The sequence below is a fragment of the Melozone crissalis genome, unplaced genomic scaffold (genome assembly GCF_028551555.1).
Source record: "Melozone crissalis strain CALT ecotype California unplaced genomic scaffold, PUWL_Pcris_2 ptg000006l_1, whole genome shotgun sequence".
Taxonomy (NCBI): domain Eukaryota; kingdom Metazoa; phylum Chordata; class Aves; order Passeriformes; family Passerellidae; genus Melozone; species Melozone crissalis.
Genome location: NW_026535784.1, coordinates 53,796,713 through 53,823,656, shown reverse-complemented (window position 1 = coordinate 53,823,656; position 26,944 = coordinate 53,796,713). Strand labels below are relative to the sequence as shown.

Sequence of the window (26,944 nt, the reverse complement as noted above, 5' to 3'; positions counted from 1 at the left end):
CCAATATCATAAATATTTCCTTCAGTCACAAAATCTTTCTAAGTAAGATTTTGATTTACAATTACATTTGACAGTGTTTTTCAAGTTTCACTGTTTTTCCTATTATACTATCACTTCAGTTGTATCCAAGCTAGACCGTGGTGAAAAAGATATTTTTAAACTTGAGTCTCATAACCTGATAGTGACAGATAATCTAATTTTTGTATGCTGTGTTTTTTAAGAAATCATAACATACTGGCTCCAAGATTTCTCATGAAACCAAGTATGATGAATTTTGTTGAAGGTTATTGATGGAATTTCTGCAGCTGTGTAGCACAGATTTCATTAATTTGATTCCTGATAGAGGTTTTCTGTTTAAAAAGTCAGTTTCTGGTGGAAAGTGTATCTGTATTTGAGCCTCAGAAAAACTGTCTGACCACTGGCAGTGTCAGACCAATGTCTCATAGTGCTGATGTGGAGACTGACCTGTCTTCCTGCTTCTTTCCTTGCTTGAAAATAAGTGCTTTTGCCACCCAGTGTATTTTTTTTTCCTTTAAGTAGGAAGTTGAAATACATAGGTAGAAGCATGGTCACAAAAAGTGGTTCTGGCAGCACTTAAATAAAATAAGGCTGTTTAAGGCTTACTACCAGCTGGTTAATCATTAACAAAATATCTGAAACAAAATGCCTTTGAGACTTCTCTGGACACAAATTAGCTGCCCGTTGACTTAAATGGACCATGGGTTGCTGCTTCATTATATAAATCTGTAACTGAGATTAAGGTGATATTTCACTCTCAGCCAGCAAAATACCTATTTTCAGAAACCTTAGTGTTTTAAAAGTCAGAAGTTATGGTCACAGCCAGAAAATGGATGTTGTGTAAGCAGTTATATTAAGCAGTCTGTATGGAACAGTCATCTATGTGGTACTGGAAAGCAGTAATTTCCTTTATTTTTTAATTGTTTAAAAAAAATGAGACATCAGAAGCAGAATGGTGTCATGTGTGATAGTCTGTATGTGCATGTTTGTTCTGTACAGCATTAGTTTCTGAGGAGGTTCCCTTTTAATCTCACCAGGTGAGCAAGAAGGGTCCTCACAGGTAGTTCCCCCTTAACCTTGTTGCTTTGTGCCTTGTTTTCTCCCCCAGGGTTCAATGTTGGCCGGAGTGCTGGTGGCAGATCGACAGTGCGGGAGATTAACCGGGATGCTTGTCACTTCCCAGGCTTCCCCGTCCTGCAGTCCCTTCTCCCAAAGCACACCAACGTGCCTGCACTCTATTTCCTCCTCATGGCCCTTTTCCTGCAGCAGCCAGTCACTGAGCTGCCTGAAAACCTGCAGGTCAGTGCGCCTGTCATCAGCAGCCAGTGTAATCAGGGTGCCAAGGTAGGGATTATCCAGTAAGATGTGAATGCAATTCTGTCTGTCGTGAAAGAAAATAATTAATTAACCAGGCCCTTTCCTTCTCTGCAGCTGACTCACAGTCATAATGTGGTGTTTAGTGCTAAGCCCTTTGGGTTGGGAGTATGTAGAAGCCAGCCTGCTCTGGCTTAGCCATCACTGGTGTCACTCCGGTCCATTTTGGGGTCAAATGAGAAGTAGATCCTTAGTTCAAGCTGGCATGCTGTGGACACTGAAGGGAACATAACCTTTTACTTACTTGCTTTGGTTGTGAGGTGGGTTTTTTGGTTTTTTTTTGTTTAAGAAGTGGGCAGTTGCTATCTTAAAAAGAGTTCGCAGGTTACAAGCAAAACAAGGTTGCTTTTATTTCAGAAAGTCTCTGTGGTTTTGTAGGGAGACAACTCAGTTGTTGCTGAAAAATGTTGATTGTTCTTATTCTGAACAGGTTATTTTGGGCTTTTTTGAAGTAAGTGAATAGATACTATATTTCCTACAACAGGCCTAGAAAACCCCGGGGTAGTGCTTTATGAAGAAAAGCCACACACTCCATTCTAGATAGACTGGGTGCCTATTTAGAATGGGTGCAGTGCTGACATCATTATCAGTGAGAACTGAAAAGTAAAACTTCAAACCAGAAAGTGCCTGCCTTCTTTCTCAAGAGGAATACTTGGCACACATTCAGCACTCTGCTATCATGAGGCAGAGGCATGAAACTCACTCCTCTGCCTACAGCATTGAAGTATGACACTGTTAAACTGAAACTAAATTCAACTACTTAGTAGCACTCTTAATACTAGAGGTGGACACTTGGTTCCTTTTTATTTTTAATTGATTTAATTATTTAGACTTGGAAAATACAACTTGATTTGTTTGTGTTGTTCATTTTTTTTCTACGGAATACCATGTGGGTTTTACTGCTGCATGTTGGTCAACTAAGTTGATTGTGTGGCACGTGTGCTGACAATTCATTTGTTTGAAAACATATGCATACTTTATGAGAAGTGAGAAAAAGTGAGAAGATGAGAGTTGCAGTTTCATTAGCTCATGGTTAAAAGAAATTTTCTTCAGTGACATGTGACCTTCATATTACATTTGGTGATAAAGTTTGGAGGATGTAAACTAATTTTTTATCTACTGCAAAATGAGTAGATTGTATCTGTAATAAAAAGCAGTATACAATTGTCCAGGAGAAAAGGATCATTTCATGTCTTCTCTTTCACCTCTTGCAGTTTGATTTAGACTCCATTTGGACATTCATATTTGGAGTTCCTGCCTCCTGTGGCACTGTTACCTCCTCAATACACAGTGTTTGCACAGAAGCTGCCTTCTTGTTACTGGGAATGCTGAGGAGCATGCTGAATTCTGTAAGCATTGGAAATTTTGCTTGTATTTCAGTATACTGTGTTGTTCAAGTTTTCCACATGGTTAAAAGCCAAATTAGAAAGGTTGAGGTTTTGTTAGTGTCATGACAAAATTGCCTGTGAGTTAGTCTTGTAATACTTGGATGGAAAGTGTAATTTTCTTGAGTTTTTCTATGTTACTTTTTTTCCCTGTATCTGTAGAAATATTAGTAGCCACAAAATTATCACTGTTTTTCCACAAAAAGGCTGAGCTTTCTGTTTAGCTGCAGTTAAAATGAAACAAGAAAGCAGAAGAATACAATGTCCTTGTCAGAGATTATTCCCTTTCTTTCCCAATTAACATCATGGGAGAATGTTTGAGACTCTGTATCCCATCTGCTCAGAGCTTTGTGAGTTGCAGATTTCGTTCATGAACCTTCTCCATGCAGAGAAGTCCCTGACTATGAATAGCCCCATGCCAGAAGAGATTAATTTACTGCCAGAGAAATGTGTCATCCTCTCATCTTTGAATCTAATGTCAAGAGTAGGGAAAGTTGGTTTCTCAGTGGGAAAATTATGTATTTCCTTGAAGCCAGAATGTGTTATCTGCTGAGATTGCCTCCTGAAGTGCTTGAAAAGCTGCGCCTGTTTGGTTGTCACCTGTTGGATCATCATGTGTATGTCATATGCTCTATTACTTGCATGTTTCTCCCAAGGTAACATGTCCAGAAGCATCTTCTGGACAAGTCTACCTGCTGCAGAGCCCATTCCTGTTGTCACATGTTCTGTCTCTCTGCTGGTGACCGATCATTGTGTTTGGTCCTCACCTGTTTGGATACACTTCAGACATGCTCAGAGACATGTGCTGTGTCTAGTGTGCTGACACCAGGCGTGTTCAACTGTGCCATCACATTTGGGGTTGGCTTCAGTCTGGCCATGTTTGCCAATATTTCGAGTCATTACATGACAGGGCACACGTTTTAGCTTATGGTCAATGATGTGCTGTAAAATGCAGTTGGTCTCTTGTTTGAGCAGTGCTTGAAAGCGTGCTCTTCCTTTCTGAAGCGAGTATTCAAGTGCTGCAGTCTGTGCTAATCTGGTGTTTGTTTCCCAACCCAGCCCTGGCAGTCAGAGGAAGAAGGCTCTTGGCTTCGGGAGTATCCAGTCACCCTGATGCAGTTCTTTCGGTATCTGTATCACAATGTACCTGACCTCATTTCCCTGTGGATGAGTCCAGAGTTCCTGTGTGCGCTGGCAGCAACAGTGTTTCCTTTCAACATCCGACCATACTCGGAGATGGTAGGAAATCCAGCTGCTTGCCTTTTTTATTTTTCACATGAGTGTTACTTTTGAGGATTTATCAATTACCAGTCGTACCAAGATAAAGCTCTACTCACTTGCACAAGAGGTCATCATCAGGGCTGAGCTGGATCTTTTGTACTTGGGTTGTGGATCTGAGAGAAGAGTGTGTTAAACTGCAGGGCAGTTGTTGTGCAGGGACATCAGAAGCAGCATTTTAGGAGCAATAAACAGTTTGCTTGTTTTCTAGAGGACATTATTTTCAATAGTATGAAAAATGCTAGCTCAAATTTACACAAGCAAAAGAGACTGTCAGCCCTCTGCTCTGGAGGATGTGATGAAACCTAAAACCTCTTTTTCCTCACATTTCCCATTTCTATTTCTGGTTTTGTGGCTTAACCACAAAGCAGTGTTCTTGTATTTCCTGAAACTACTGAGCTCAGGCCAAGAGAGGGTGTGAATTCAACTTTGTTTGCATTGCTGGCTGAAGTTTTCTTTGAGCCTAGTGTCATTTGAAATGATACTATTTCTAGAATATGAATGGAAAGGAAAAAACCAGATATTGTTGGCCAGCATCTAAAAGTAATTTTATTAAGAACATGGAAGGATAATTAGTCTAGCGGTTGCCAAATGCTAGAACTATGGAGAGTATGATAAAAAAACTTCAGGAAGTAATAACTTGTGCTGTGCTATTATTTTGTTGTCAATAAAAGTGGGAGACCAATTTTTAACAGTGCCTGCTGGTGAGTCTCTCATAAAGACATGGGCTTTTTTGCTTTTTTGTTAAACTTGCATTTCAAGTACATACTAGGAACTTGCTCTCTCTCAAAAAAAGTTCCACTTACAAACTGGTAATGCTGATTTGGCATTTACCTGTACAGAGTTTTTAGAGGAGCCTTGTGTCTCTAAGCAGGCTTTAACTACTAGATCCCTTGAAATTCTGTGTAGCTGCCTGGCAACTTGAGCTCTTTGCTGTTTGAGGGTGCTCTTCACTCCAAATAGATTTACTCCTCCTGTGTTTCTGTTTGCCCAAATGTGTAGCACTCATCAGTGCCTGGTGAAATAGCTGAATCACAGCCAGATTTCTGCAACAAAACATTATAATTTAAATTCAGCCTTGAGAGAAGATTCTTAACTTTTTTAAAGGTCTTTCAGCTTTTCTGAGATTGCTCTTAAAAATAGAAGGAATACGTATTTGGGCTTCTCTTAATTTGTTGAAAACACTCTCCGGCTAAAGCAGACCAAATGTTCAAAACATTTGATTACTTGACATGTAAGCTGGCGATGCAAGAAGCCTGTTGAGGGAAATCATATTGTCTCCTCTTTCATTTATGGAAGGGAGTTGCATAGAAAGAGTCAGTCTTCTGGATTTGACAGCTTTCATTACTGTTTGTGCTTTTGTTACAGTCCTCTTTAAGAGCTAGCCTTTCAAGGTTTCTGTTCATCAGAAATGGGAAAGCTGTGGAGACCCTTTTTTTTTTCTTCTTCTTTTAGAGATTTTTGGGAAACCGGCTTACCCATAACTGCACTCTGATGAAGGTATTGTATTAAAAGAAAAAAAAAAAGGCTCAGTTCCTTTTTTATTTTATGTTATGTAAGCTTGATGGCCTTTTTTAGTTGGCTTCTGTCTTGATTTTATTTTAACGGCTTCAGTTAATAACTTTTTCAAAACTTTTCTTTTTCTTCTGTTTTTTTTTCAATGACAACATTTATTTTTGCCAAGTATCTAGAATTCATCCAATTCTGTTGGTCAGGGAGCATGAAACGTAACACATTCCAGATCATCATTTGCCTTGAGAATCCAAAACTGGATGTTTCCATATTGGAGAACTGATTCTGAACATCATAATTTTCTAAAAAGGCTTCTTAAGAAGCAAAATGTGCAGTGAAATACCTTTAGAAAGACAAGCAAAGAATAGAGAAGTGAAGAAACTGCCATTAATTAGCTGATCTCTGCAGTTTTAACATGCTGGTTTTTTCAGGTCACTGATCTCGATGACGAAGTTGGGTCCCCAGCTGAAGAGTTTAAAGCCTTTGCAGCTGATTCTGGCATGAACAGGAGCCAATCAGAATACTGCAATGTGGGCACCAAGACCTACCTGACCAACCACCCTGCCAAGAAGTTTGTGTTTGACTTCATGCGTGTGATGATCATTGATAACCTATGTCTCACACCAGCCAGCAAACAGACTCCGCTGGTAGACCTTCTGCTAGAGGTACAATTTCATTGTGGTTTGTGTTTTAGTTTGGTTTTGTTATTTGAGCTTAGTTGTGACATCTTATTTTCCTAAAATGTTTTTTCTTCTATTGCCTTACAAAGTTAGGCTAGTGATGACCAGAGATTCAGTGGAATTGTCATGAAATAAGAGTGGAAAAAAAGAAGAAGCACTAATGTTTCATAAAGAGTAGCTTGTTCACCTTTCTTTAATGGCTTGGAAAACCAGCATAAGAAGCTTTCTTCAAGTTTTATTTTGTGGAGTATGATTCAGTGGTTAAGCACCTTTCCAACCATGACATCTCTATTGACTTTGTTGAAAATTTAAACCCCCTGCAGAAATTAGGGTTTCTGTTCTGTTTGTATTAGATAAAAAGAAATTGTGCCATAGATAGTATCAGTTAGATAAAAAGACATATGGGATCATATACTATAAAACCTCACAAAATAATTGTGTTGTCTTGCTGTAAATCAACTTCTGAAGTTCATGACACTTGAAGAAAGCATTGTCCTGCTAATGAGGTGAGGCAAGGAGGTGAGGAGTTCAGTTACTGTTTCGCTGCCTACACCTTCAGACAGTACGTTTTGAAATGTTCAAATCACTTCTCATTCACCTTGATCTACCTCTTCATTACCTCACCTCCTGTGTTGCTGAGTCTCCCTGAAGTTTTTTGAAAGCTGCAGGAATTTTGGGCCATACTTGCATGCTTGTATATTTCCTAACAAGTTTCCTGGGGCAGTTGGGCACCTCTTTACTGTCACAAAGCAAAAACAAATGAAATGTCAGAAGATGTCAGTTATGCACAGACACGGGAGGCACATTTGAGATCATGTTCAAGTGGCTGCAGTTCTTCACAGCTCTTTTAACTTGTTATCACTTGTCAGTGTTACTTGCCCATTAAACGTTTGATCTGTCCCATTTGCTCGTTGTTTACTGAAGGAGTTGACTTGTGTCAACTGAGAAAATCACAGGTTGAACATATGTTTATAGTGGAGAGTTTCATGTACCTTTTCAGTATGTGTTCTTTTCCAGTACCTGTTATGGCAGAAGATAAATTTCCTGGATTTAAAAAGGAATAATGCCTGCTTTGCAAGTCTGCATGCAGCCAGTGTATACTCGATGTGCATGCTTAGATTTTTGATAAAGCCAAAACTTTTTACTTGAGACAGAATGTTAAGACAAAAAAAAATATAGTTCATGGGAGCTGAGGAAAAAGGAAATAATATAGAACAGCATCTCTCTCCCTCTTTTTTGTTCAGAGATATTAATTATCATAATATTATTTTAATATCATTTTTTAGGCTTCTCCTGAAAGATCAACACGAACCCAGCAGAAGGAGTTTCAGACATATGTTTTGGATGGAGTGATGGACCACCTACTTGCAGCTGATGTTTTATTGGGTAATATAGCAAAGTTTAATAGTCAATCTATTGATCAGGACACCAGGTTTTGATTCTGTGACCTTTTTCTTTTTTGGTGGTCTGTTTTGTTGCAACTTGATCATCCTAATTTTTTTCCCCTGCCCTTTCCTTTCTTTTAATGTGTAAATGGTGTTGATGTGCTTGTATGTTCCCTCCCTACCTTGATCATGCCAAAGCTGTAAAATAAATTATTCACAACAACTACATGGCTTAAGGAGTCCAGTCACATTTCATGGTGACTTGCTGGACTTCCCAGGAGCTCTTGGGCTGTTCTGCTTCCATCCCAGGTGTCATAAGGAACTGTATGCATTTCTGTTCAGACTTCGTTGTAAGGCTCACCATTTCTTGCCACAGCAGTAATTTAATAAATTTAATTTAATAATAAGACCCACAGTCTCCCTGTGGGTGCAGTGCATTAATAAAACAAATCCAGAATCATGTTTTAAAACTCCAGAATGATTTTTTAAAAGATAAAATAAAAGTTCAGAGCTGCAGTTGCTTACATCAAAGGGAAAGTCCTATTGTAGGGAAACCATGAGGTTTTAGCTTTCATTGAATCTCTTTCTCTTTTTTGGAAGTCTAGAAAGCATAAACTAATGTGAATGTATTTATGCAGTGGAGTTATTTGATAAATGTAGAAAACTTTGGGATTTTTTATTACCTAGGTGAAGATGCATCTCTGCCTATAACGAGTGGAGGAAGCTACCAAGTGCTGGTGAACAATGTGTTTTATTTTACACAGCGTGTGGTAGATAAGCTTTGGCAGGGCATGTTCAACAAAGAATCCAAGCTTCTTGTGGACTTCATAATCCAGCTCATTGCACAGGTAACAGGGATATTTGTTGTATTACCCTGCCTGAAAAACCATTCTTGCAGATTATGTGAAAATGTATGGAGTGATGTCACTAAACAATCTGAGAGTGATATATGTTTGGGAAAAGCATGGAATATGCTTTTCTTTCTCAGGCTCACTCTTTACAGAGCTTTCTTAGCACATCTTTTTGTGAAGAGCAGTTGAGTAAGAAATGCTCTCAGATCACATTATTTTTTAGAAATCCCCCCAAAATAAACAATGAAATTCCCCTCACATTAATTTTGAGAAGCTCCCTAAATTTACCTTGACATTTTTGGGAACCTTCCTCACACACTTTTATTGGAAATTGTTAGAAGACTTACTGTTAGCATCTTTATAGATGTTAAAATTCAAAGTGTTTAATCATTAATGTCATTTTAGTCCTTGAAATTAATGGAATTGACACTTACAGTAAAATGCTAATTCTGGAAAATGAGCTTGGGTCAGTTCAAGGGAAGTTTGTGTGCCAGTAAAATGAGTTGCTGCTACTTCTGATCATGTTTTTTTTACTTCCCATCAGTCAAAAAGAAGATCTCAGGGACTCTCGCTGGATGCCATTTATCACTGCCTGAACAGAACCATCCTGTATCAGTTCTCAAGAGCACACAAAACTGTTCCTCAGCAAGTGGCTCTCCTTGATTCCCTAAGGGTCCTTACTGTAAACAGGAACTTAATTTTGGGACCTGGAAATCATGATCAGGAATTCATCAGCTGCCTAGCTCACTGCTTGATTAATCTTCATGTGGGAAGGTAAATATGTCAGGCAGAAGTGCATTCCACAGCCAGGGCAGGGAAGTACTAAAATGACCCTTTTTTACTCACCTTGCAATTAAGTTAGCAAATTTTTATAATTTTCCAGCCAGTGAGTTGCAAGCAATCTTAAGAAATTCATTTTGAGACAAAACTAGATTTGAAGCTCCTGGAAATAGAGAACATTTTGTAGAGGTATTTTAAATACTGACAAATGTGTTTATCCAGCTATTTTGTTGTTGACCTTTTATAAATTGAAATGTTTTAAAGATTGAAGGAAGCACTGGTGCTAGGTAATTAATAGTCAGAGAGTCCTGTCACTGGATTTACTGTCTGTTGAATCATTTCATACAAGTTCAATATCTTGGTATTTGTTCTGTATAGCATTGAGTAAGGCCAGTCATGCATTAAATCAGGCGTCCATGACAAATGCTGTAGACACCTCCTTTCCTGCACTGCTGCAAATGCCAGCCTGGCATTTTCATTTGTTCTTTCCAAGAAGAGCCACAACTTGTGTTTCATCCAAGGATACTTAGTAACAGTCATCAAACCCCAGTGTTCTCCATTTATGGCCTCATCTGTTTGGTGTTTCTTCAAATATCACCATCTTCTGCTAGTGACACCAGTATCTGTGGCGCATGATCTCTTCATAAACCTTCAGTTCAGCTTGTGACCACAAATTGTCAGAACTCAAATGGACAGAAGTGAAGATGCTTTGCTGTAGTAGTGTGTATCAAACTTTGTGAATCTGATACAAAATCAAATGCTTTATCTTGGCTTGGGTTTTTGTGTCTTTTTATTCTGATGATTGTTAATCCATTGTGTGTTTGTAGCAATGTTGATGGGTTTGGATTGGAAGCAGAAGCCAGGATGACAACATGGCACATTATGATCCCCTCTGATATAGAACCAGATGGAGTCTACAGTCAAGATGTCAGTGAAGGTAATCTGAGAATGACAAAGCCACAGATGTCTCATAATGCCGGTTTTGTTTTGTCATCACTAATCTTTTACCCCAGTGACCCAGGGCAGGGTCTTGTGGTATGTGTGTGTTACCCAGTTACTCTCTGGAGTAATTGGGGCTGTGTGTGTATAAAATTACATTAAAAATAGATGAAAAAACTCTTGGAAGTACCAAGATAGACACATTGAGGATAAATTAATGTTTTGTTAAAATAGTAAGAGCTCTTCATGTTTTCTGGACATTCTCCAGAATTAGAAAGACAGTTTTATGTGCATTGTTTTAAATGCAATAGAAGTGGCTCATTTTAAGATAAGAAATATATGGTATAAACTATACAGTTACTATTTTGTGGTGTGCTTACAATCTTTCACTCAAAGGACATTTATGAACTTGCTATGGAAGAAAGTATTCAGTGATTCTTAAACGTGTATTTAATATTGACGCAGGTACTTAGGCACACGTTATATGTAAAAATGATGAAGCATAATGTATGTATAGAATTGTATAAGAATTATATATATATTTATAGACACAGACTCCTATAAGGTTTTTTCAATCTAATTTTGTTAATAGATGGGTGTGGGAGATGAGTCACAACTAATCAGAGCCAGTGTTTCAAATTCACAGAGAAAAAACTGCCAAAATTAATTGTTGGACTTTCTGATAGCATACATAATGGCAAAAACAGGCACTCTGGCCAAAGGCATTTCACACATCATGCAAGGGGGGGAGAAAATACAGTGTAATCACAGAAATTATTAATTTCCTTACTGTAAAAATGTCAATGCTATGAGCACTGTAGAGAGCTTGCTGTTTGTGATCTTGTACTTATGCAGGCCGCCAGCTTCTTTTAAAAGCCATAAACAGAGTGTGGACAGAGCTGATCCACAGTAAGAAACAGGTTTTGGAAGAAGTTTTCAAAGTGACACTACCTGTCAATGATCGTGGTCAAGTGGATATAACTGTTGCCAGACCTTTCATTGAGGAAGCGAGTTTAAAGTGTTGGCAAAACCATTTGGGTAAGTCCTGACTGAGGATTTGTCTGTCCTGAAGGGTGGATTTTCTCAGCATAAACTCTGTTAACTGGCTGTTTTAATATAGGCTCAACTTTTTTGTAGCTGTAAATACTTTATAAACTGGCACTGTGTAACACAGAATCCTTCAGAAACTGGACCATAAACAGGATATTCTTACACTCCAGTGCACAGGGCCCTTTCTGAGTCAGCAAATAGCATATTGTGGGTTACAATGGTAGAAGCATTGAGCTCCTCCCCATGAACCCTTGGATTGTGGTGACCTTTATTACCATTCCCAGGATTAGATGTGCCAGGCAGGGAGGGGGATCCTCTTGAGCATGTGTGGGTGCAGCCTGGAAACTCTTGGTCTGGTGATGAGATGGGAAATTGGTGGCTGAGCAGTCCTTCTCTAGCAGCAGTGATGCTATGACTAATTCTTGGCTAGGAAATATGTTCAGCATAGGAAGCAGTTCTGGAGAAAAAGGACCCAGGAATCCTGGTGGACAAGTTACAGGCAAATTAGCTCTGCATCCATGTAATAAAGATCAATTGGTGCTTGACTGAATTAGCAAGAGTTTAGACAGCAGAAATTACAATTCCATAGATGTGACTCATTTGATAATTTCACAGTTCTGAAGTAATTGAGGTTAACCTGGATGTACAGAAAACATATTTGGAAACCTGGAATACTTGTTTTTGCAGTATCTGTTTTTCTATGTGTTCCTGGCTGATGTTTGTTAAGGTTTCCAATATCTCCCTCACGGCCAGTATATTTGCAGAAAGCATTTGAGTACAGCTACACCTTTTCTGAAGCAACAGAAAAGGTCATTCTATCTAAAAAAACAAGTATAATGGCGGAGGAGAAAAAAAATCTTCTAAAAAGTGCTCCCAACACTTTGTTTTTCAGCTCATGAGAAAAAATGCATCAGTAGAGGAGAGGCTTTGGTTCCAACCACACAGTCCAAACTTTCAAGAGTCAGCAGTGGATTTGGCCTCTCTAAACTGACTGGTTCCAGGAGAAACCGCAAGGAGAGTGGGTTGAGTAAACACAACCTCTCCACACAGGTATTTTCTGTCAAGAAATAACATGCAGTCTAAAATCCAGCCATGTATGTTCAGGATTTGTGTAAATATCCCAAGGTGGGGGTGTCTTGCACAGTGTGAAGCATTATCTTATGCTTGGTTTTCTTTCCCTTTTTTGACTCTCCAGACTGGGCATCTTGCTTCTGTGTGTCTAATTTAGTAGGTCCATCTGCATATCTGTAACCTTAAGCTGAGAGTCAACCCTTCATTGTTGGTGAGACTGCTCAGCTGCTTCTGTTTCATGACTGTGGTTGTCTGGGTCTAAAGTTCAGTTTGCAATGCTGCACTGAAATGGAGGCTGTGATACAGGTGTTGGGTTTTTTCCCCATTCTGCCCTCAATTTGGAAAGAGTGGCTTAAAAATTTTGTGGAAAAATATGTTGCTAGTTCTCTTTCTGAGCTGAAAATTAGTCAGTGGAATTGAGAAATGAATGAATTCTCAGTGCTCTCAGTCCTTTTGCTGGTGAGCAGGTATATAATGAAGGGGAAAGGGAAGAATTTAACAAACGGAGCTGACAGGGACTGTTCCTGGTTGTATCAGAAGAGGAAGCAATAAATGAAAACAGAGATATCATGGGACAAAGTGAGGAGGGGTGGGTGTCTTGAGGATTTCCCGCAAACTAGGCACCATCCACAAAATATTACTTGAAAGGAGGAAGGGGAGAGTAGTCTTTCTCAGTGCCAATCTGTTTGGTAATGTTCTGAATGTTTATTTTAAGGAACAATTCTTTGTGAGCAAGTTTATCAATGTGGTGTATTCCTAGGCTTTTCATTCAAACAAACTCTTGTTTATAAGAACAAACTCTTGTTTTTACATAACAAACTCTTGTTTATTCTGTTTGTCACCTTGTTATTGTCTTAGGAAATTTCCCAGTGGATGTTTACTCACATTGCAGTGGTTCGGGACCTGGTTGATATGCAGTATAAAGAATACCAGGAGGTATGGATAGCTTGCAGTGCTAATTACCTGACACTGATACTTTAATTTAAGTTATACCAGTGCCATTTCTCAGTATGAGACTTGTGAAATATTGGGCTCTCATAGGTGAAATGCATGGATGTTTCCAAACAATTGTTATTTTTATGGGGTTTTTAGGTACAATCAAATAAACAAATGACGAAACTCAATTTGGTCTGGTTGTAGATGAAAATTCTTGTAGCAATATCACATGTTAAATGTGAATTTTTTTTAAAGAAGCTTAAATTCCTTACAAGTTTAAAAAAAACCAAAGCAGGGAACAAAATGAGAATGATTGGAATTACACTGTGTTTCTAAAGCATTGTAGAAAAACAAGAGGAAATGTGGAAAAGCATTGTGTCTAAATGCTATTTTCATAGTAACACAAAGAAAATTTTGTGGTATCATCCATAGAAAGTGGCTGGTCTGTGCCTTCCAGAATGAAATTGTTCCACCCTGTGGTATCTGCCAATTGTTCCCAAAGGCATTTCATTCAACACTGGTTGCTGAGCTATGTGCTATAAATCTTTAAAAATAACTTCTGAGAGAAACAGGTCATTCAAAGCAATTTGTTTAAAAAAACCCGACCACCAAACTTTGCTTCACTGAACTTCTCTCTCCTGTGCAAATAAGGACAGGAAGTCTCCTATCTGGTTTCATTCTTGAAACCATTTTCCAAATGGCATGCATTTATGTCCTGTGCTCAGCGTCAGCAGAACGCCCTGAAGTACGTGACTGAGGAGTGGTCTCAGATCGAGTACGAGTTGCTGCGAGAGCGAGGGCTCTGGGGGCCCCCCATCGGCTCCCACCTGGACAAGTGGATGCTGGAGATGACTGAGGGACCCTGCAGAATGAGGAAGAAGATGGTGCGCAATGACATGTTTTATACTCAGTATCCATACATGCCCGAGGCTGAGCAGGAAACAAACTTGCTGGTAAGTATTCAGGAGCTTGGGATGGGTGATTACATCCTGTTGCAAAATGCTGCTGCCTTTTTTTTTTTTTTTTCCTTGATAAGTTTTTCTTAAGATGTTTTACTCTTTTGGTATAACCTGATATTCTTCTGTCTGTCCTAAATGGTTGGTAAAGTCCAGTTGTTCTTCATGATATATTTAGGGAAGGGACTGAGTCATTTGGCTCAAAACCAAGCAAATTTGGATATATTGCAATATAATGTGAGGTGTGCTGAGTGATCCTGCCAACAAACAGCACTGGCATCTTCACAAGCCTTCAGAGACTGAAAGTTCCATTATTGTGTGAGGTTCAGTCTGGGTTCTTGTCCTTAATCTAGATAATGTGGAAAAGGTGATCTGGAAAAAGAAAAAAAAGGAAAAAAGGGCTACAGGCCTTGGTTTGGGTGCACTTCTGAAATGTACTTTCATCAATCTGTGAAGATGAAGGTGGGCTGTGGAGCAGAAAAGTTTGTGTCCTTTGAAAGCTTTGCAGTTAGTTCCTGTTAATTTTGGAACACTGCTTTTAAGAAAGGAAGCAGTCTTTATTATGTCTTTTTAAGCATGTGTGTATGCATGCAGGATTTTTTTCTCCTCAAATTATGTCTGAATGTCGAAGTACTTTAAAAAAGCAGAGAAAACTTTGAAGTCAGTCAATTTTAAACTATTTAGATATTTTTGCCTGCTTGTGGTCTGACACACAGTAGCTGTAGTGACAGTCTAATTCACATGAAGTAGAGAACATACCATCATACATTCTTCTCAAAAGTGTTCTTTCTCTGATGTATTTGATGCTTATGTAATTGATGCCCTGTTTCCAGTCTGACTTCTCAAACAGACTTCCTGAGCCATCTGATGATACCATTCCTCAAAAGGTAAAGAAACAAGTACACTGACTGAAAGAATGTAAAATAAATACAACTTCTGCATGTTAGGCAGTCTTAACAAGGCTTCTACGTTTGGCTTTCAACTTGCTCTTCCAGTAAACAATTCCAGACCTAAGGGTTTTTTCAGTAATCACATTAGAAGATGTTACTGTGCTGTCCTCAACCTTCACCTATTAAAACTTTCTGTAGACCTTCCCTTCTCTGCTGCACACTAACAGGCTGTGTTGGGCTGTGCTACCACTGTTCTCACTGTGTGGAGTGTTGTGGCTTTGGGACCTGAAACTATTGGTCAGTGGAACACATTTAGTAATGGGCAACACATGGCTTGGAAGTACTTACTGGGAAAGTGTTTCCTTCTAAGAGAGGACTGGGGGAGTGTTTTTTCTCCTTTTTGTCCATAATGGGCTTTAAAAGGCTGACTTTTGTTAAAGCCCATATTAATTTTGTCTTAGCTGACTCTTCTCTGTTTTGCTATTAAAAAAATGCACACATTTGCTTAAAAAATAGGAATCCTTTCTTGAAAAGAGCAGACATGCTTGGAAGTGGCTTGTCTGCAAGCATTTCAATATTGTGCCTTTCTCTGTTAATTAGAGTCGCAGTCTTGCCCATCACTAAGTACGGTGTGTAACGTGCATTCACTCATTTTGAATTTCCTTCTACAATTATCTAATTCATATAAATGCAAGTAATTCTATTATACAGAATATCTAATATGAATTGTTACTGTTTTCCTTCATTCCTTCGCCTTAGCAGTGCTATAAAGGATTTCTCTTGTAGGTTATACATAAGTTGTTTCCACAAATGTTTTAAGCATCTTTTAAAGGCAGTTTTATGCTGATAAGGCATGAAGACTTGGTTAAACATAAGTCAGCAAATTAAATTACAGTGCCTTAAATTTTTGATTTTTGGGAGCAGCCAATTTGACCTGAATAATAAATTTCTGTGTTGCTGATCTTAGTATCTTTATCATCCTGAGCATCAATTTGCAATAAAGCTAGTTTGATTTCTGTTCTGAATGTTGCTTCCTTAATTAAGTGAGGAACATGAGAATTACCCTGTGATGGAGGTTGGATCAGACAAAGAGGAAGGAAACATTACACACAGAAAAAAACCCTGAATCAAAACAACAAACACTCAACAAAGCAAAAACCCCCCACACACAAAAAAAAAGACCAACAACATCACACAAAGGTACAAACAATGCTCAAATATTTACTTCAGGTACATGCATATTCTCATGCCGGTCTCCTCCCCATAAGCCATCAGAAACTTTACAAAAAAAAGAAGCAACTAAATTAATGAAGAATTTTTGAGACTTAAAGCCAGTCCCTGGGTGCTTTTAGTTCATACCAGCTTCCACATCGTTGTATCTTCTTGAGGCAGTTTTTTATTCAAATTACTGCCTAACAGAGAAGTCAGCTGGCTAACAAATAAACTGCATATGTTGGCAGGGAGTAAAGAGATGATAAAATGGCCTTCTGAACAATGAGTGTTAAGTACAAAAATCCTAGCCTTTTATGACAGTTCTTAACATACTGGCTACACCTACTCCCCATGTTCTAGTTTTATCTGCAGGCTTTTCTGCAACCCCGTGTTTGCTTAAATGGCTCTATAGCTCCTTGCAAATTAGCCAACAGATCAGATCTCCTGAAGAGTCTCTGTTCCTGTCTGTGTTGGTATATTAGCACGCACAAAACACTCAGTGGGCATGCACTGTGCTGCACACCCTCTTCCTGAAAGACCTTCACTGAGGGCCTGAGGGAGGAGATGGCTGACCAAGCGATTTCTTCCATTATTCCCAAGAAACCTGCTCGCTACCGGAGAGCCATCAGCTACGACAGCAAGGAGTACTACATGCGCCTGGCTTCCGGAAACCCCGCCGTCTTCCAGGACGCCATCGAGGAGAACACAGTTGGAGAAACAGCCCAGCAGGAGCCAGAGCATGGGGAGGACACTATTGCAAGAGTCAAAGGTTAGATGGTTTGCTTTGTCATCCTCTCATGCACTTGCATTAAGACAAGCGTAAGTCCTGCAGGACTCTTGCTTTTCTGTCTTGGCATTGTGTCAGTAATTTAAAAGATTATTGGTTCTGTGAAGTTAATTTTTTATGTCTCTCTATGGCATTTATCTGTCTCTGCTCTTTTCCAGGCCTGGTGAAGCCTCCCCTGAAACGATCTCGCTCTGCTCCTGATGGAGGAGATGATGAGAACCAGGACCAGTCACAGGATCAAATTGTTGAGGGGAGTTCAATTGATGAAGAGGAGAAAACTGACAATACAACTTTGCTTCGACTGCTTGAAGAAGGAGAGAAGGTACTGTTTCAAACACACTAAGAATTTAATGTATTGGAATTTCTTCATTATGTGTCCCAGACATGAATAAATGTCCTATATATCTTCCTTGGTCTGTATATTTCATCAGCTTCTTCCTTAAAATGTGTACTTTGTGTGCCCCTAAAAATGCTGTACTGGAAACATTTTGTTGGTTTTTTTTACCTTCTGCCTGTAAGGAAAAAATTCACCTGCCCTGAAATGAAGACTGTGAGCTGTCCCATGCTAGGTTTATTGTCCTGTCAACTTAATCAGGATAGAAAATAAACATTGAAAATGTAAGCGCTGAATTTAGCACACTGTTCCTAATTAATTGTTGCCTTCATTAGAATGTGAAGCCTTGATAAGTAGTATTTTATACCCAAGATCAGTGGTGCTTTACCATGCTGTGTATTTGGTATATCATGCTTTGTCCATCTGAAGTATACCATTAAATAGCATTGTGATCTCCCTTAGACCTGATCTCTAACCTGAGTAGGCTTCAGGTTCTAAAATAGGTTCAGGCAGTGTAGTGCAAGTGGATAAACTGGTAAATAGACACATTTATATCATACCAATGAGGCTTTGTCCAACTTCCTCCCCAGTTACTAGTCACTGGCATTAGGTCTGATTACAGGAGACACTGACAGAATTTTTGCTGTATGTGCAAGTGATACTGCAGTGTCTGAGACTTGTTCTAACAGAGCAGTGGTCTGAGCCTGTGCTCCTTAACCTGCTTTCCCTAAGCATCTGCTTTCCTCATAGATCCAGCACATGTACCGCTGTGCTCGGGTTCAGGGCCTTGACACCAGTGAGGGGCTGCTGCTTTTTGGGAAAGAGCACTTCTACGTCATCGATGGGTTTACCATGACAGCCACCAGGGAGATACGGGACATTGAGACGCTGCCTCCAAAGTGAGTACATTCCTAGAGTTTCCTTGATCCTTAGAAGCTGAACAAGAAGTATTCAATGAGGTTTTTGAGGAGGCAATTCCAGGATAATGTAAAATGCAGGAAGACCTTGGGTACTGAGCAGTTTGTAGTATGGTGTATTGTGAAAATATGTTATCAGCTGTTTCTGTAACTGGACTCTCATATGAAATTAGTTGAATAATTCTTTTCCAAGAAGAAAATTTCTCTTGTTTTTAATCACTTCACTCAGGCCTGTTTATGTTCCTTTACAGGATGCATGAGCCAATCATACCTAGGGGAGCAAGGCAAGGTCCAAGTCAACTCAAAAGAACTTGCAGCATTTTCGCATATGAAGATATCAAGGAGGTGCACAAAAGGAGATATCTTTTGCAGGTAACTTGGACACCATATTTGGAGTGTTTTGATGATGTAATTTTTAGAAATGAAAATCAATACATAACTGAGGAATATTTGGAAAGAGAAGCTATTGACTATGTTGAAATTGAAGCATTTAGATTGGGCATCCTTGTTGCAACTTACCCAGATGTAGTTTATTGGACGTGTTAGTCAATGTCAGTCATCCAAAAATAAAACATTTGGTTGCACTAAGCAAAGTCTGCTTCACTGTAATTTAGTGCCACATATAGCATGACTAAACTGGTCTGTGCCTGGCCTTCAGACGTGACAAGAAAATAAGTTATTATTGATATGGATTTGTCCTCTGTTTTCAGCCAATTGCAATTGAAGTTTTCTCAGGAGATGGACGGAACTATCTTCTAGCTTTCCAGAAAGGGGTTAGAAACAAAGTTTATCAAAGGTAATGTAAAATAAATTAAGAGTATTTAACATGAATGTTTGCAAATACCGATGTGGAGGGTTTGTTTGGTGCCTGCTAGCACCTTACTGCTGCAGGAAAGAGCCACTAGAAGGCACTACATGCCTTCAGTGAGAAGAGGCTCCTGCGATTTGTTTGAGATGTTGTGGAGCTGCTCAAAAGGAAGTCTGTAACTGTACAAAATGCATGCTGCTTTTCTGGAGATGACATCCAGAAGGCAGAAACACTAATCATAATCTTTTAACTGCTGCTGCAGGTTTTTGGCTGTGGTGCCATCTCTGACCGACAGCTCAGAGTCAGTGTCTGGGCAGAGACCAAACACCAGCGTGGAGCAAGGGTAGGTGGTTCTGTTCCTCACAACCTCTGTGGCTCATCAGTTTCCAATAAATTATGCTTGCATTGATATCATGATTATCTGGAGAATATCAGAATTAATGTTTTCGGTATACTGATACATTCTGAAAGGTATTGGAGTGCTGAAGCCATCAGATTTATCCAAGTTCTTAAAAATATTTTACTCATCAGCCACCACTTGCAATGAATTGCATAATTAACATGCATAATTTTTACAGTGTGTGTTTAGAATTCTAATAAAAGGTGCTGCAAAAGGAAAAGATACGTTCTTCTAATGGTTGCAATTTATAACTTTTAATGTTGAAATTTTGGGTTGTCTTGTGAAAATGTAACCCAGTTCTTACTGCAAACTCAAGAAATTAACTTTCTTCTTCCTGCTAGGTCTGGCTTGCTTAGCACTTTAGTGGGAGAAAAATCTGTTACTCAAAGATGGGAAGTAAGTATGAAAATTCTGGGATATTTTTTGTATTAAATTCCACATTTTGTAATGATACATAAATAATCAATGCACATAAGTTGCATCCTCTTTTTCTAACAGGTGGAACATACCGTTGTAGAAAGTGTATATCAGCATTTAATTTTTAATATTTTGTGGTCTCATCATCAAATAGGAAATGGTTCTGCTGTTGAATTGCAGGGGGAGGGCTGTAGTAAAAGTAGAGTGAGCATTGCAATATTGAAGTAAGTTTTTGTGTTTGGGGAGGGCTGCACATTGACAGTCTGTCCGGTTGACATTTGATTGTTGTAAAGTGAAAACTTTACTGTGCTGTTATTTGTCTGTCTTAAGAGAGGAGAAATCAGTAACTTCCAGTACCTGATGCACTTGAACACCCTGGCTGGCAGATCCTATAACGACCTCATGCAGTACCCTGTCTTCCCCTGGATCCTCGCAGACTATGACTCAGAGGTGAATACAACATCTTGTCAGCCTTGATAGTGATCTTGTATTATTGAACATTTCCATTGTGTTTCTCCCACTTCTCAACAGGGAGGGTATTAGAGAATCTTGGCTGGGCTGGTTTTACAGATGTTGGCCTGTGCACAGGTGAGGGCTGGGATCCAGATAGAGACATTTGCCCCTCTACCTTGCAGCAGTTCCTGTAAATGTCTGCATTAGCTTGGAACTGTGTATCCTGAAGTATGCTAAACCCACAGAGAAGACTGCTTGTTCAGAAGACTGTGGTAGGGGCTACTATGAAATCCGGCCTCACGGTGAAAGAATATGCTTTTGAAAAAGATAAAACATCCTATTGATGCTTTTGTGGACAGCCATTGCCACCAACCAGACCATTACTTAAAATATTGTTAGGGGACTTGTTGAGTATTTGTGAAAAAATTAGGGGGAACTGGGGACAGGATCAGAGGAGCAGGGCAGAAGTTGTGCAGAGCCCAGATGTGATTGCAGATAAAACACGCTGGCTGTCTTGGATCACACTGAAGGACTGTTTTAAGCATATCCAACATTGCACTTGCTGTGTCTGGTAGAAAGCAGGGATAACAACCTTAAGAGGTAGGTGGTGTTAACTGTGGTAATCAGCAGTTTTCAAAGGATGTGCTTTGGTGTTATAAAATCGTTGTCTGATTTATTTTTAAAGGAACTGGATCTTACAAATCCCAAAACATTCAGAAACCTGGCCAAGCCCATGGGAGCTCAAACAGAGGACAGGTTAGCCCAGTACAAGAAGCGATACAAGGATTGGGAAGATCCCAATGGTAAGTAATAATCCATCCTGCAGAAAGAACAGAGGAACATGTGCCTGTCATCATAGGAAAGACTCATGGATGTTTTTATAATGTGGGTAAAGAGATATGGATATGGATGTGCAGAACTCTGCCATGGGTTTTTTTGTGACCGTCCAACAAAGTCTAAATTAGAACAAATAGACATTGACTTTCTTTCTGTGTTGTTTTAATTCTAAATGACACCTTTATTTATATGTAAAAACAAAGATAGGACAGTGGCATGTTTAGATGAGTTTAATATTTTATATATATATGGGCAGGCACATGAAGCACGCAAGCAGCTGTGTCTGCTAATACAGTTTGATTGCTGCTGCATGAAGATTAGTAGTACAAATACTGCATTAGCAGTATTCTAGTTTTTTCATTTCTAATCTTATAGTGTGATTTTTGCCTAAGGAACCAGCAGCTTCTTAGCTAAAAAGCCTCAGAATGAGATTCAGTTAAGTTACCTAGTCATGATTTTAGAGCTAGCTTATATTTTGAAAATAAAACTTCTGTGTTTGGCAAGAAAAATTTTCTTGTGTGCTTTCATTGAAGATAGACGCCTGTTTAACTACTGCAGTGCTGTTCTGTGTCAAACAGCAGTAGGTGGCAAAGACAGTCATTTTTAGAAACAAATCAGTAGTTTCTAAGTGTGCTTGTGCAGACATTTTGCCAGGAAATTAAGAAAGTAAAAGCTGTACAAAATCTGTAGGCAACAGTTCTGATACGTATTTCTGCCCAAGATTTTAAATCCATAGTACAAAATAACACCAAAAATTAAAAAAGAAAAACTTTTTAAAAATGTTTCTTCAGCAGAAATCACTGTAGTTGCACTGCAGTATTTCAATTAGTTAAAATAAAAAATGAGTGACCATTCAGTACTGCTTTCTGAAAATAAGAAAATTCTTATTTTCTGCTTTGCAGAACCCTATTGAATTAGGGCTACTGTACTGCAGCCAAACTCAAGTGACAAAACATAAAGCTTTCAGATATCTGAGAGTGAAAATTACAAATTCTGGTTCTGAGTGTGTCAAAGGCCACAGAGTAATTAAAATGCAGTGTTAATTTTTTTATTCTATTAGTACTGATTCTATCACCTAACTACTTTATTTCTCCTATGTTTATGATTTTTAATCTGCAGGGGAAACCCCAGCTTATCACTATGGGACTCACTATTCCTCAGCCATGATTGTGGCTTCCTATCTTGTCCGGATGGAGCCTTTTACTCAGATTTTCTTACGGTTACAGGTAAAAACGCACTTCAGGTTTCTTGCCTCCTCTGTATTTCAGACATGACTGGGAAATAAGATCAGTCAGCTTTGTTTTCATCAAATATCACGGAAGAAACACCTTTTAGAAGAGTTCTTATTACCTGGCAGGTTTTTGATATGTCTTTTTAAAAGATGTGATGGAATTCACCTTTTTTTATTCCCCTTGTAGTTTGAACATTTTCCTAAACGTACACAAAACAAAGTAGCAGCAGCCAAAAACCAAAATTAATTCTACTGTGAAAAATATTTTGCTGTTTCTCTGAAAGAGACTAGATTTGAAATCAGACAGATGAGACTTTTCCTAAAGTTCTGTGTATGTGTATCTATATTTTCTGTTATCGTGTACCTGAGAGCAACGCAGCTGATTAGATTGGTTGTGTTAAAAAAAGAAATGTGCTATGTTCTAGTGTCTTGATTTGGCAGAGGATGTTCTGGTTTGCCTTCCTGGCAAAGCTGCCGTGCTGAGGGATGCTGTGACACTGACATGCTGCTTTCTGTGCCCTGCAGGGCGGGCACTTCGACCTGGCTGACCGCATGTTCCACAGCGTGCGCGAGGCCTGGTACTCCGCCTCCAAGCACAACATGGCCGACGTGAAGGAGCTCATCCCAGAGTTCTTCTACCTCCCCGAGTTCCTGCTCAACTCCAACAATTTTGATCTAGGTAGGCAAAAAGAGCTTGATAGCAGCGCTGTGGGTGGGAGAACAGAGCCAGACAGACTTCAGGTATTTTCTCAAGCTGTGAGTGTTCATTGTAAGCAGTTTAATACAAAGTGTCTTCTGAGAGTTGCAGAACTAGTCCCTGAAAAGGTTTTTGTTTGGAGCGGTGTATTTTTGTCCATTTGGGCTTTTTTACCAGTTCAAAATGCATGGATAATAATGATTTACTTAGAATTTCTCTGCTTTGCTTTTTTCTCCTTGTAACCTATTCCATGATGGTGTTCACCATCTTTGTTGTTTATTTTTTGAAGCTTCTCAAAATCTGTTTGACAAATCTTCACTTTTAGAACTTCATTTGAAAATATTCCTAAAGGTTTTTCCAGTTGTCACAGCAGTTGTGACAGTGATTATTCAGCAGGAGTCGTGTAGGAGACCTGTTTGTTGGAGATGCATGTTACTTATTATGTGTCACTCTTAACACTGGTGTTAAGCTCTCATATTTTGAGCTCTGTGCTGTGAATCTATTACCAACAATAAAGATTAATCAAATCATAGTTTTTAATGGCCTGCAAGCCTTTATTCAAAATCTATTGTAGCAGATTGGAAGCACAACCTTACAAAAAAAGAAAAGCAAAACCCAAAGAGCACTCTGCAAAACCTCCTCCATCTATATTTTACAGTAAAGAATATGAATGTTACTGAAAAAGTGTTGAGCTCTTGTCCACTTATCTTTGTATCTGATAATTTTAGACTGTAACCATTGGAAATTCTTCATTGAGCATTTGGACCAACAGTAGAAAAGGCTCTTCAGGAGCAATTTTGATTGTGGTAATTTGTAGCAATCCTGCTTCCCATCCTCCCAGGTGAAAAGAAAGGAAGATTTGAAGTTTGGTGATGCAAGTAAAGTTTCTGTTGGAGCATTGCACTTATTTTTTGTGTGCCCCTATAAAGTTGGAAATTTGTAGGTGTTCCTCTGAGTTAATAGGAAGTGTGGAATTGTCTCTTGACAACAAGTGACAGAACAAGAATATAACTGAGGAGTTTTACCAGATATATTTTTGTTGATCACAACATGCCAGTGTTTGATGTCCAGAGTGAGAAGGAGGCTGTCCAGGACAGAGTGAATGTATTGTGTCCAGGCCGTGGTCCTGTCAGGGAATTGCCAGTATCCTTGGGCACGGAGCTTGTGGGGGATACCAGTTAGCTCTGCACTGTTAGGAAATGAGTGTTTGGCTGCACATCACAGGAGTACGGGCTGTTCTCAGCAGTAAAATGACAATTTCATTCTATGATGAAATGCTGTTTTCCTCTTCAGAAGCCTTAGTGAGGAGTATTTGGATTCTTTCTCCTGAAAGCAATCTTACATGAACAACTGAGGCAGAAGTTTTCATGTTTTATTGCCTGACATTTAAAACCACAATAGTATTTTAAAGAAAAGACTGAAGTGGCTTCCTTTATACATACATGATATTAGACTTTGATTTTTTCTTTTTTTTTTCACTTTTTTTTTCACCTTTGCTGTTGCAGTTCAGTTTCAGTGCTTTTGTCCAAATTTTTTCCTTCTTTTTCTTTTTATTAGGTTGTAAACAAAATGGGACTAAACTTGGTGATGTAATACTCCCTCCATGGGCAAAAGGAGATCCTCGTGAGTTTATCAGAGTCCATCGGGAGGTAATTTGAATTTTCATGGTGACAGTAGAATGTCTGTTGGGACTTCCCACTGCACATTAATCTGTGCTCAGTTTGTGCAGTCACAGGCCAGTCTGTGAGTTCGTGGTTGGTGTGTGATTGTTGCCAAGGTCTGTAGGACCAGTGTTTCCTCTCCTTCCTTTTTGGCTACAGCGTACTTTGAGGCCAGACTTGCTTCAATGAAAAGCTTTGTCAAAATGTGATAAAAATATGTCAAATCATGTTCTGCATTTCTTCTTGTGGCAAGTGTAGTAAATTCAATCAGTGAGCAATTCAATTCATTTTAATGCATGCCTTCTGAATTTCAGGCTCTGGAATGTGACTTTGTGAGTGCTCACCTGCATGAGTGGATTGACTTGATCTTCGGCTATAAACAGCAAGGTCCTGCTGCAGTAGAAGCTGTAAATGTCTTTCACCATCTCTTCTATGAGGGACAAGTGGACATATATAACATCAATGATCCTTTAAAAGAGACAGCTACCATAGGATTCATTAATAACTTTGGACAGATACCAAAGCAGGTACACCCTTTGTAGAATTCTTATTTTCCAGTTAGCACTCAAATTGAAATGTGAAACAGGAAGGTGTTTTAGGAATGAAATTTCTTGGGAGTATTTTTTCCTAAATATTCTTCCAGTGAAGCAAAATCATTTATGTTTCCATCATAAATTGAACAAAGATGGACTTTGGGCTTTACTTGTGAGGTTAGAAATGTCTTTTTTTCCCTTTACATCCTTAAAATAAAGGCATAATGAATTATAGCTCAACTCTTAAAATCAGCATTAAAAAAATCCAGAACTGTGTTCCTGCTGCAGAGTCATAGGGGGGGAATGAAAGTGCAACTTCAGAGTAATGCCCACTGCTAAGGTATTTGAAGTTACCCTGTAATAAAACAATTTCTATAATAACTTCTTCTTTTTTTTATCCTTGTCTCACGGGTGAGACTCTTGTAGGACAGCCATAGTTAAGAAGATGCAAAGACCAGGTTTTGGTGCAACTTTAAAATTTGTGTTCTCTTCAAGAGACTACATTAAATAATTCAATGTAATATTAAATCTGGGGGTTCAGGTTTGGGGGGAGTCTCAGTGTTGGTGGTTTTGATTTGGGTTTTTTATTGGGCATTTCTTTGGAGTTTTTCGCTATCCAGTGAAAATCTGAAATGTCTTTGGTAAATATTTCCAATCCTAGATCTGGTGGAAACCGCAGATACCTTCAGCAATTGGCTGGGAGCTCAAGCCGTGTGTTGGAAACTCTAAACTCAACTCTCAGCACACAGTGTTTCAGGACAGCCACACAATATTTCCTGTGGCAACCCATTTAGAGCTATCTGTCTCTCACTGCTTGGAAGGAAGGCTAAGAACTGCTTATCTGTCTTCTGTCACTTTTCTCCTTTCCTTTCCTTGCTCTCTCTCAATAATCTAATTATGTAGTGGCTGTAGGGTTTTCTCTTCTTATGTAATAACCAATCTCTCTCCTGTGATGATAATCAGACGTGGCCCAGCTAAAGCCAGATGGACAGACAGGGACTGGGGCAGAGGGCAGGGCAATAGAGAGCACTGCAGCTGAGTCCAGAGCTCTGCCTGCATCCTCAGATGCCTGTTAGGTACAAAGCTCTGGTGAAATCTACCAGGAATTGCGTGATGCTTTGCTGGAGGAAATAGACTGCAGTAAACTTGGGAAACTCAAAACTTCCTTAAGGCTTTGTTGAGGACGAGTGCTCTTGGAGCACATTTTTATGTAACTGTAGAGTCTTGCTGTTTTCCTCTGTTATTTCCTATGGGGGATCCAGGGCAGGCTCTCTCAGTGACATGGCTGCTGTGCATTTTTGCACTCCTTTCCTGCACAATGTAACATGCATCTTCTTTGTCCCACCTCTTCCACTAGTAATGTGCCTGGCAGTTGGGGTTTAAATTTTAAAAAGTTATGATGCAAAACATTGCAGAGCTGGTGGTGTGTTTGGAAGAGGGCTCTCACAGACTCCATGAGGGTACCAAGATGCCACAGCCTGAGGGGGCAGAGCAACTTTGCTCCTTGTTGGTTTTTGTATTGTTTAGGGTTTTTGAAATGTTCATCATGAGT

General features: G+C 39.2%; 1 protein-coding gene across 8 annotated transcripts in view; it reads left to right on the top strand.

The window, feature by feature from the left end:
* Positions 1–26,944, top strand: part of WDFY3 (WD repeat and FYVE domain containing 3) — a 152,306-nt gene that overhangs the window by 113,957 nt on the left and 11,405 nt on the right. For 4 of the 8 annotated variants that reach the window (XM_054296013.1, XM_054296010.1, XM_054296011.1 and 1 more), the window contains 27 exons: positions 1,127–1,362; positions 2,607–2,741; positions 3,837–4,016; positions 5,511–5,555; positions 5,999–6,232; positions 7,534–7,633; positions 8,320–8,480; positions 9,028–9,257; positions 10,091–10,200; positions 11,058–11,240; positions 12,145–12,302; positions 13,182–13,259; positions 13,985–14,212; positions 15,049–15,102; positions 16,918–17,086; positions 17,263–17,426; positions 18,189–18,337; positions 18,607–18,727; positions 19,066–19,151; positions 19,426–19,506; positions 19,905–19,959; positions 20,311–20,430; positions 21,119–21,236; positions 22,390–22,496; positions 23,027–23,180; positions 24,756–24,847; positions 25,174–25,386. In XM_054296013.1, the coding sequence (XP_054151988.1) occupies positions 1,127–1,362; positions 2,607–2,741; positions 3,837–4,016; positions 5,511–5,555; positions 5,999–6,232; positions 7,534–7,633; positions 8,320–8,480; positions 9,028–9,257; positions 10,091–10,200; positions 11,058–11,240; positions 12,145–12,302; positions 13,182–13,259; positions 13,985–14,212; positions 15,049–15,102; positions 16,918–17,086; positions 17,263–17,426; positions 18,189–18,337; positions 18,607–18,727; positions 19,066–19,151; positions 19,426–19,506; positions 19,905–19,959; positions 20,311–20,430; positions 21,119–21,236; positions 22,390–22,496; positions 23,027–23,180; positions 24,756–24,847; positions 25,174–25,386 (3,761 nt within the window). The remainder of the gene's footprint in view (positions 1–1,126; positions 1,363–2,606; positions 2,742–3,836; positions 4,017–5,510; positions 5,556–5,998; positions 6,233–7,533; positions 7,634–8,319; positions 8,481–9,027; positions 9,258–10,090; positions 10,201–11,057; positions 11,241–12,144; positions 12,303–13,181; positions 13,260–13,984; positions 14,213–15,048; positions 15,103–16,917; positions 17,087–17,262; positions 17,427–18,188; positions 18,338–18,606; positions 18,728–19,065; positions 19,152–19,425; positions 19,507–19,904; positions 19,960–20,310; positions 20,431–21,118; positions 21,237–22,389; positions 22,497–23,026; positions 23,181–24,755; positions 24,848–25,173; positions 25,387–26,944) is intronic. The other 4 variants (XM_054296008.1, XM_054296007.1, XM_054296009.1 and 1 more) reach the window with 4 other exon arrangements.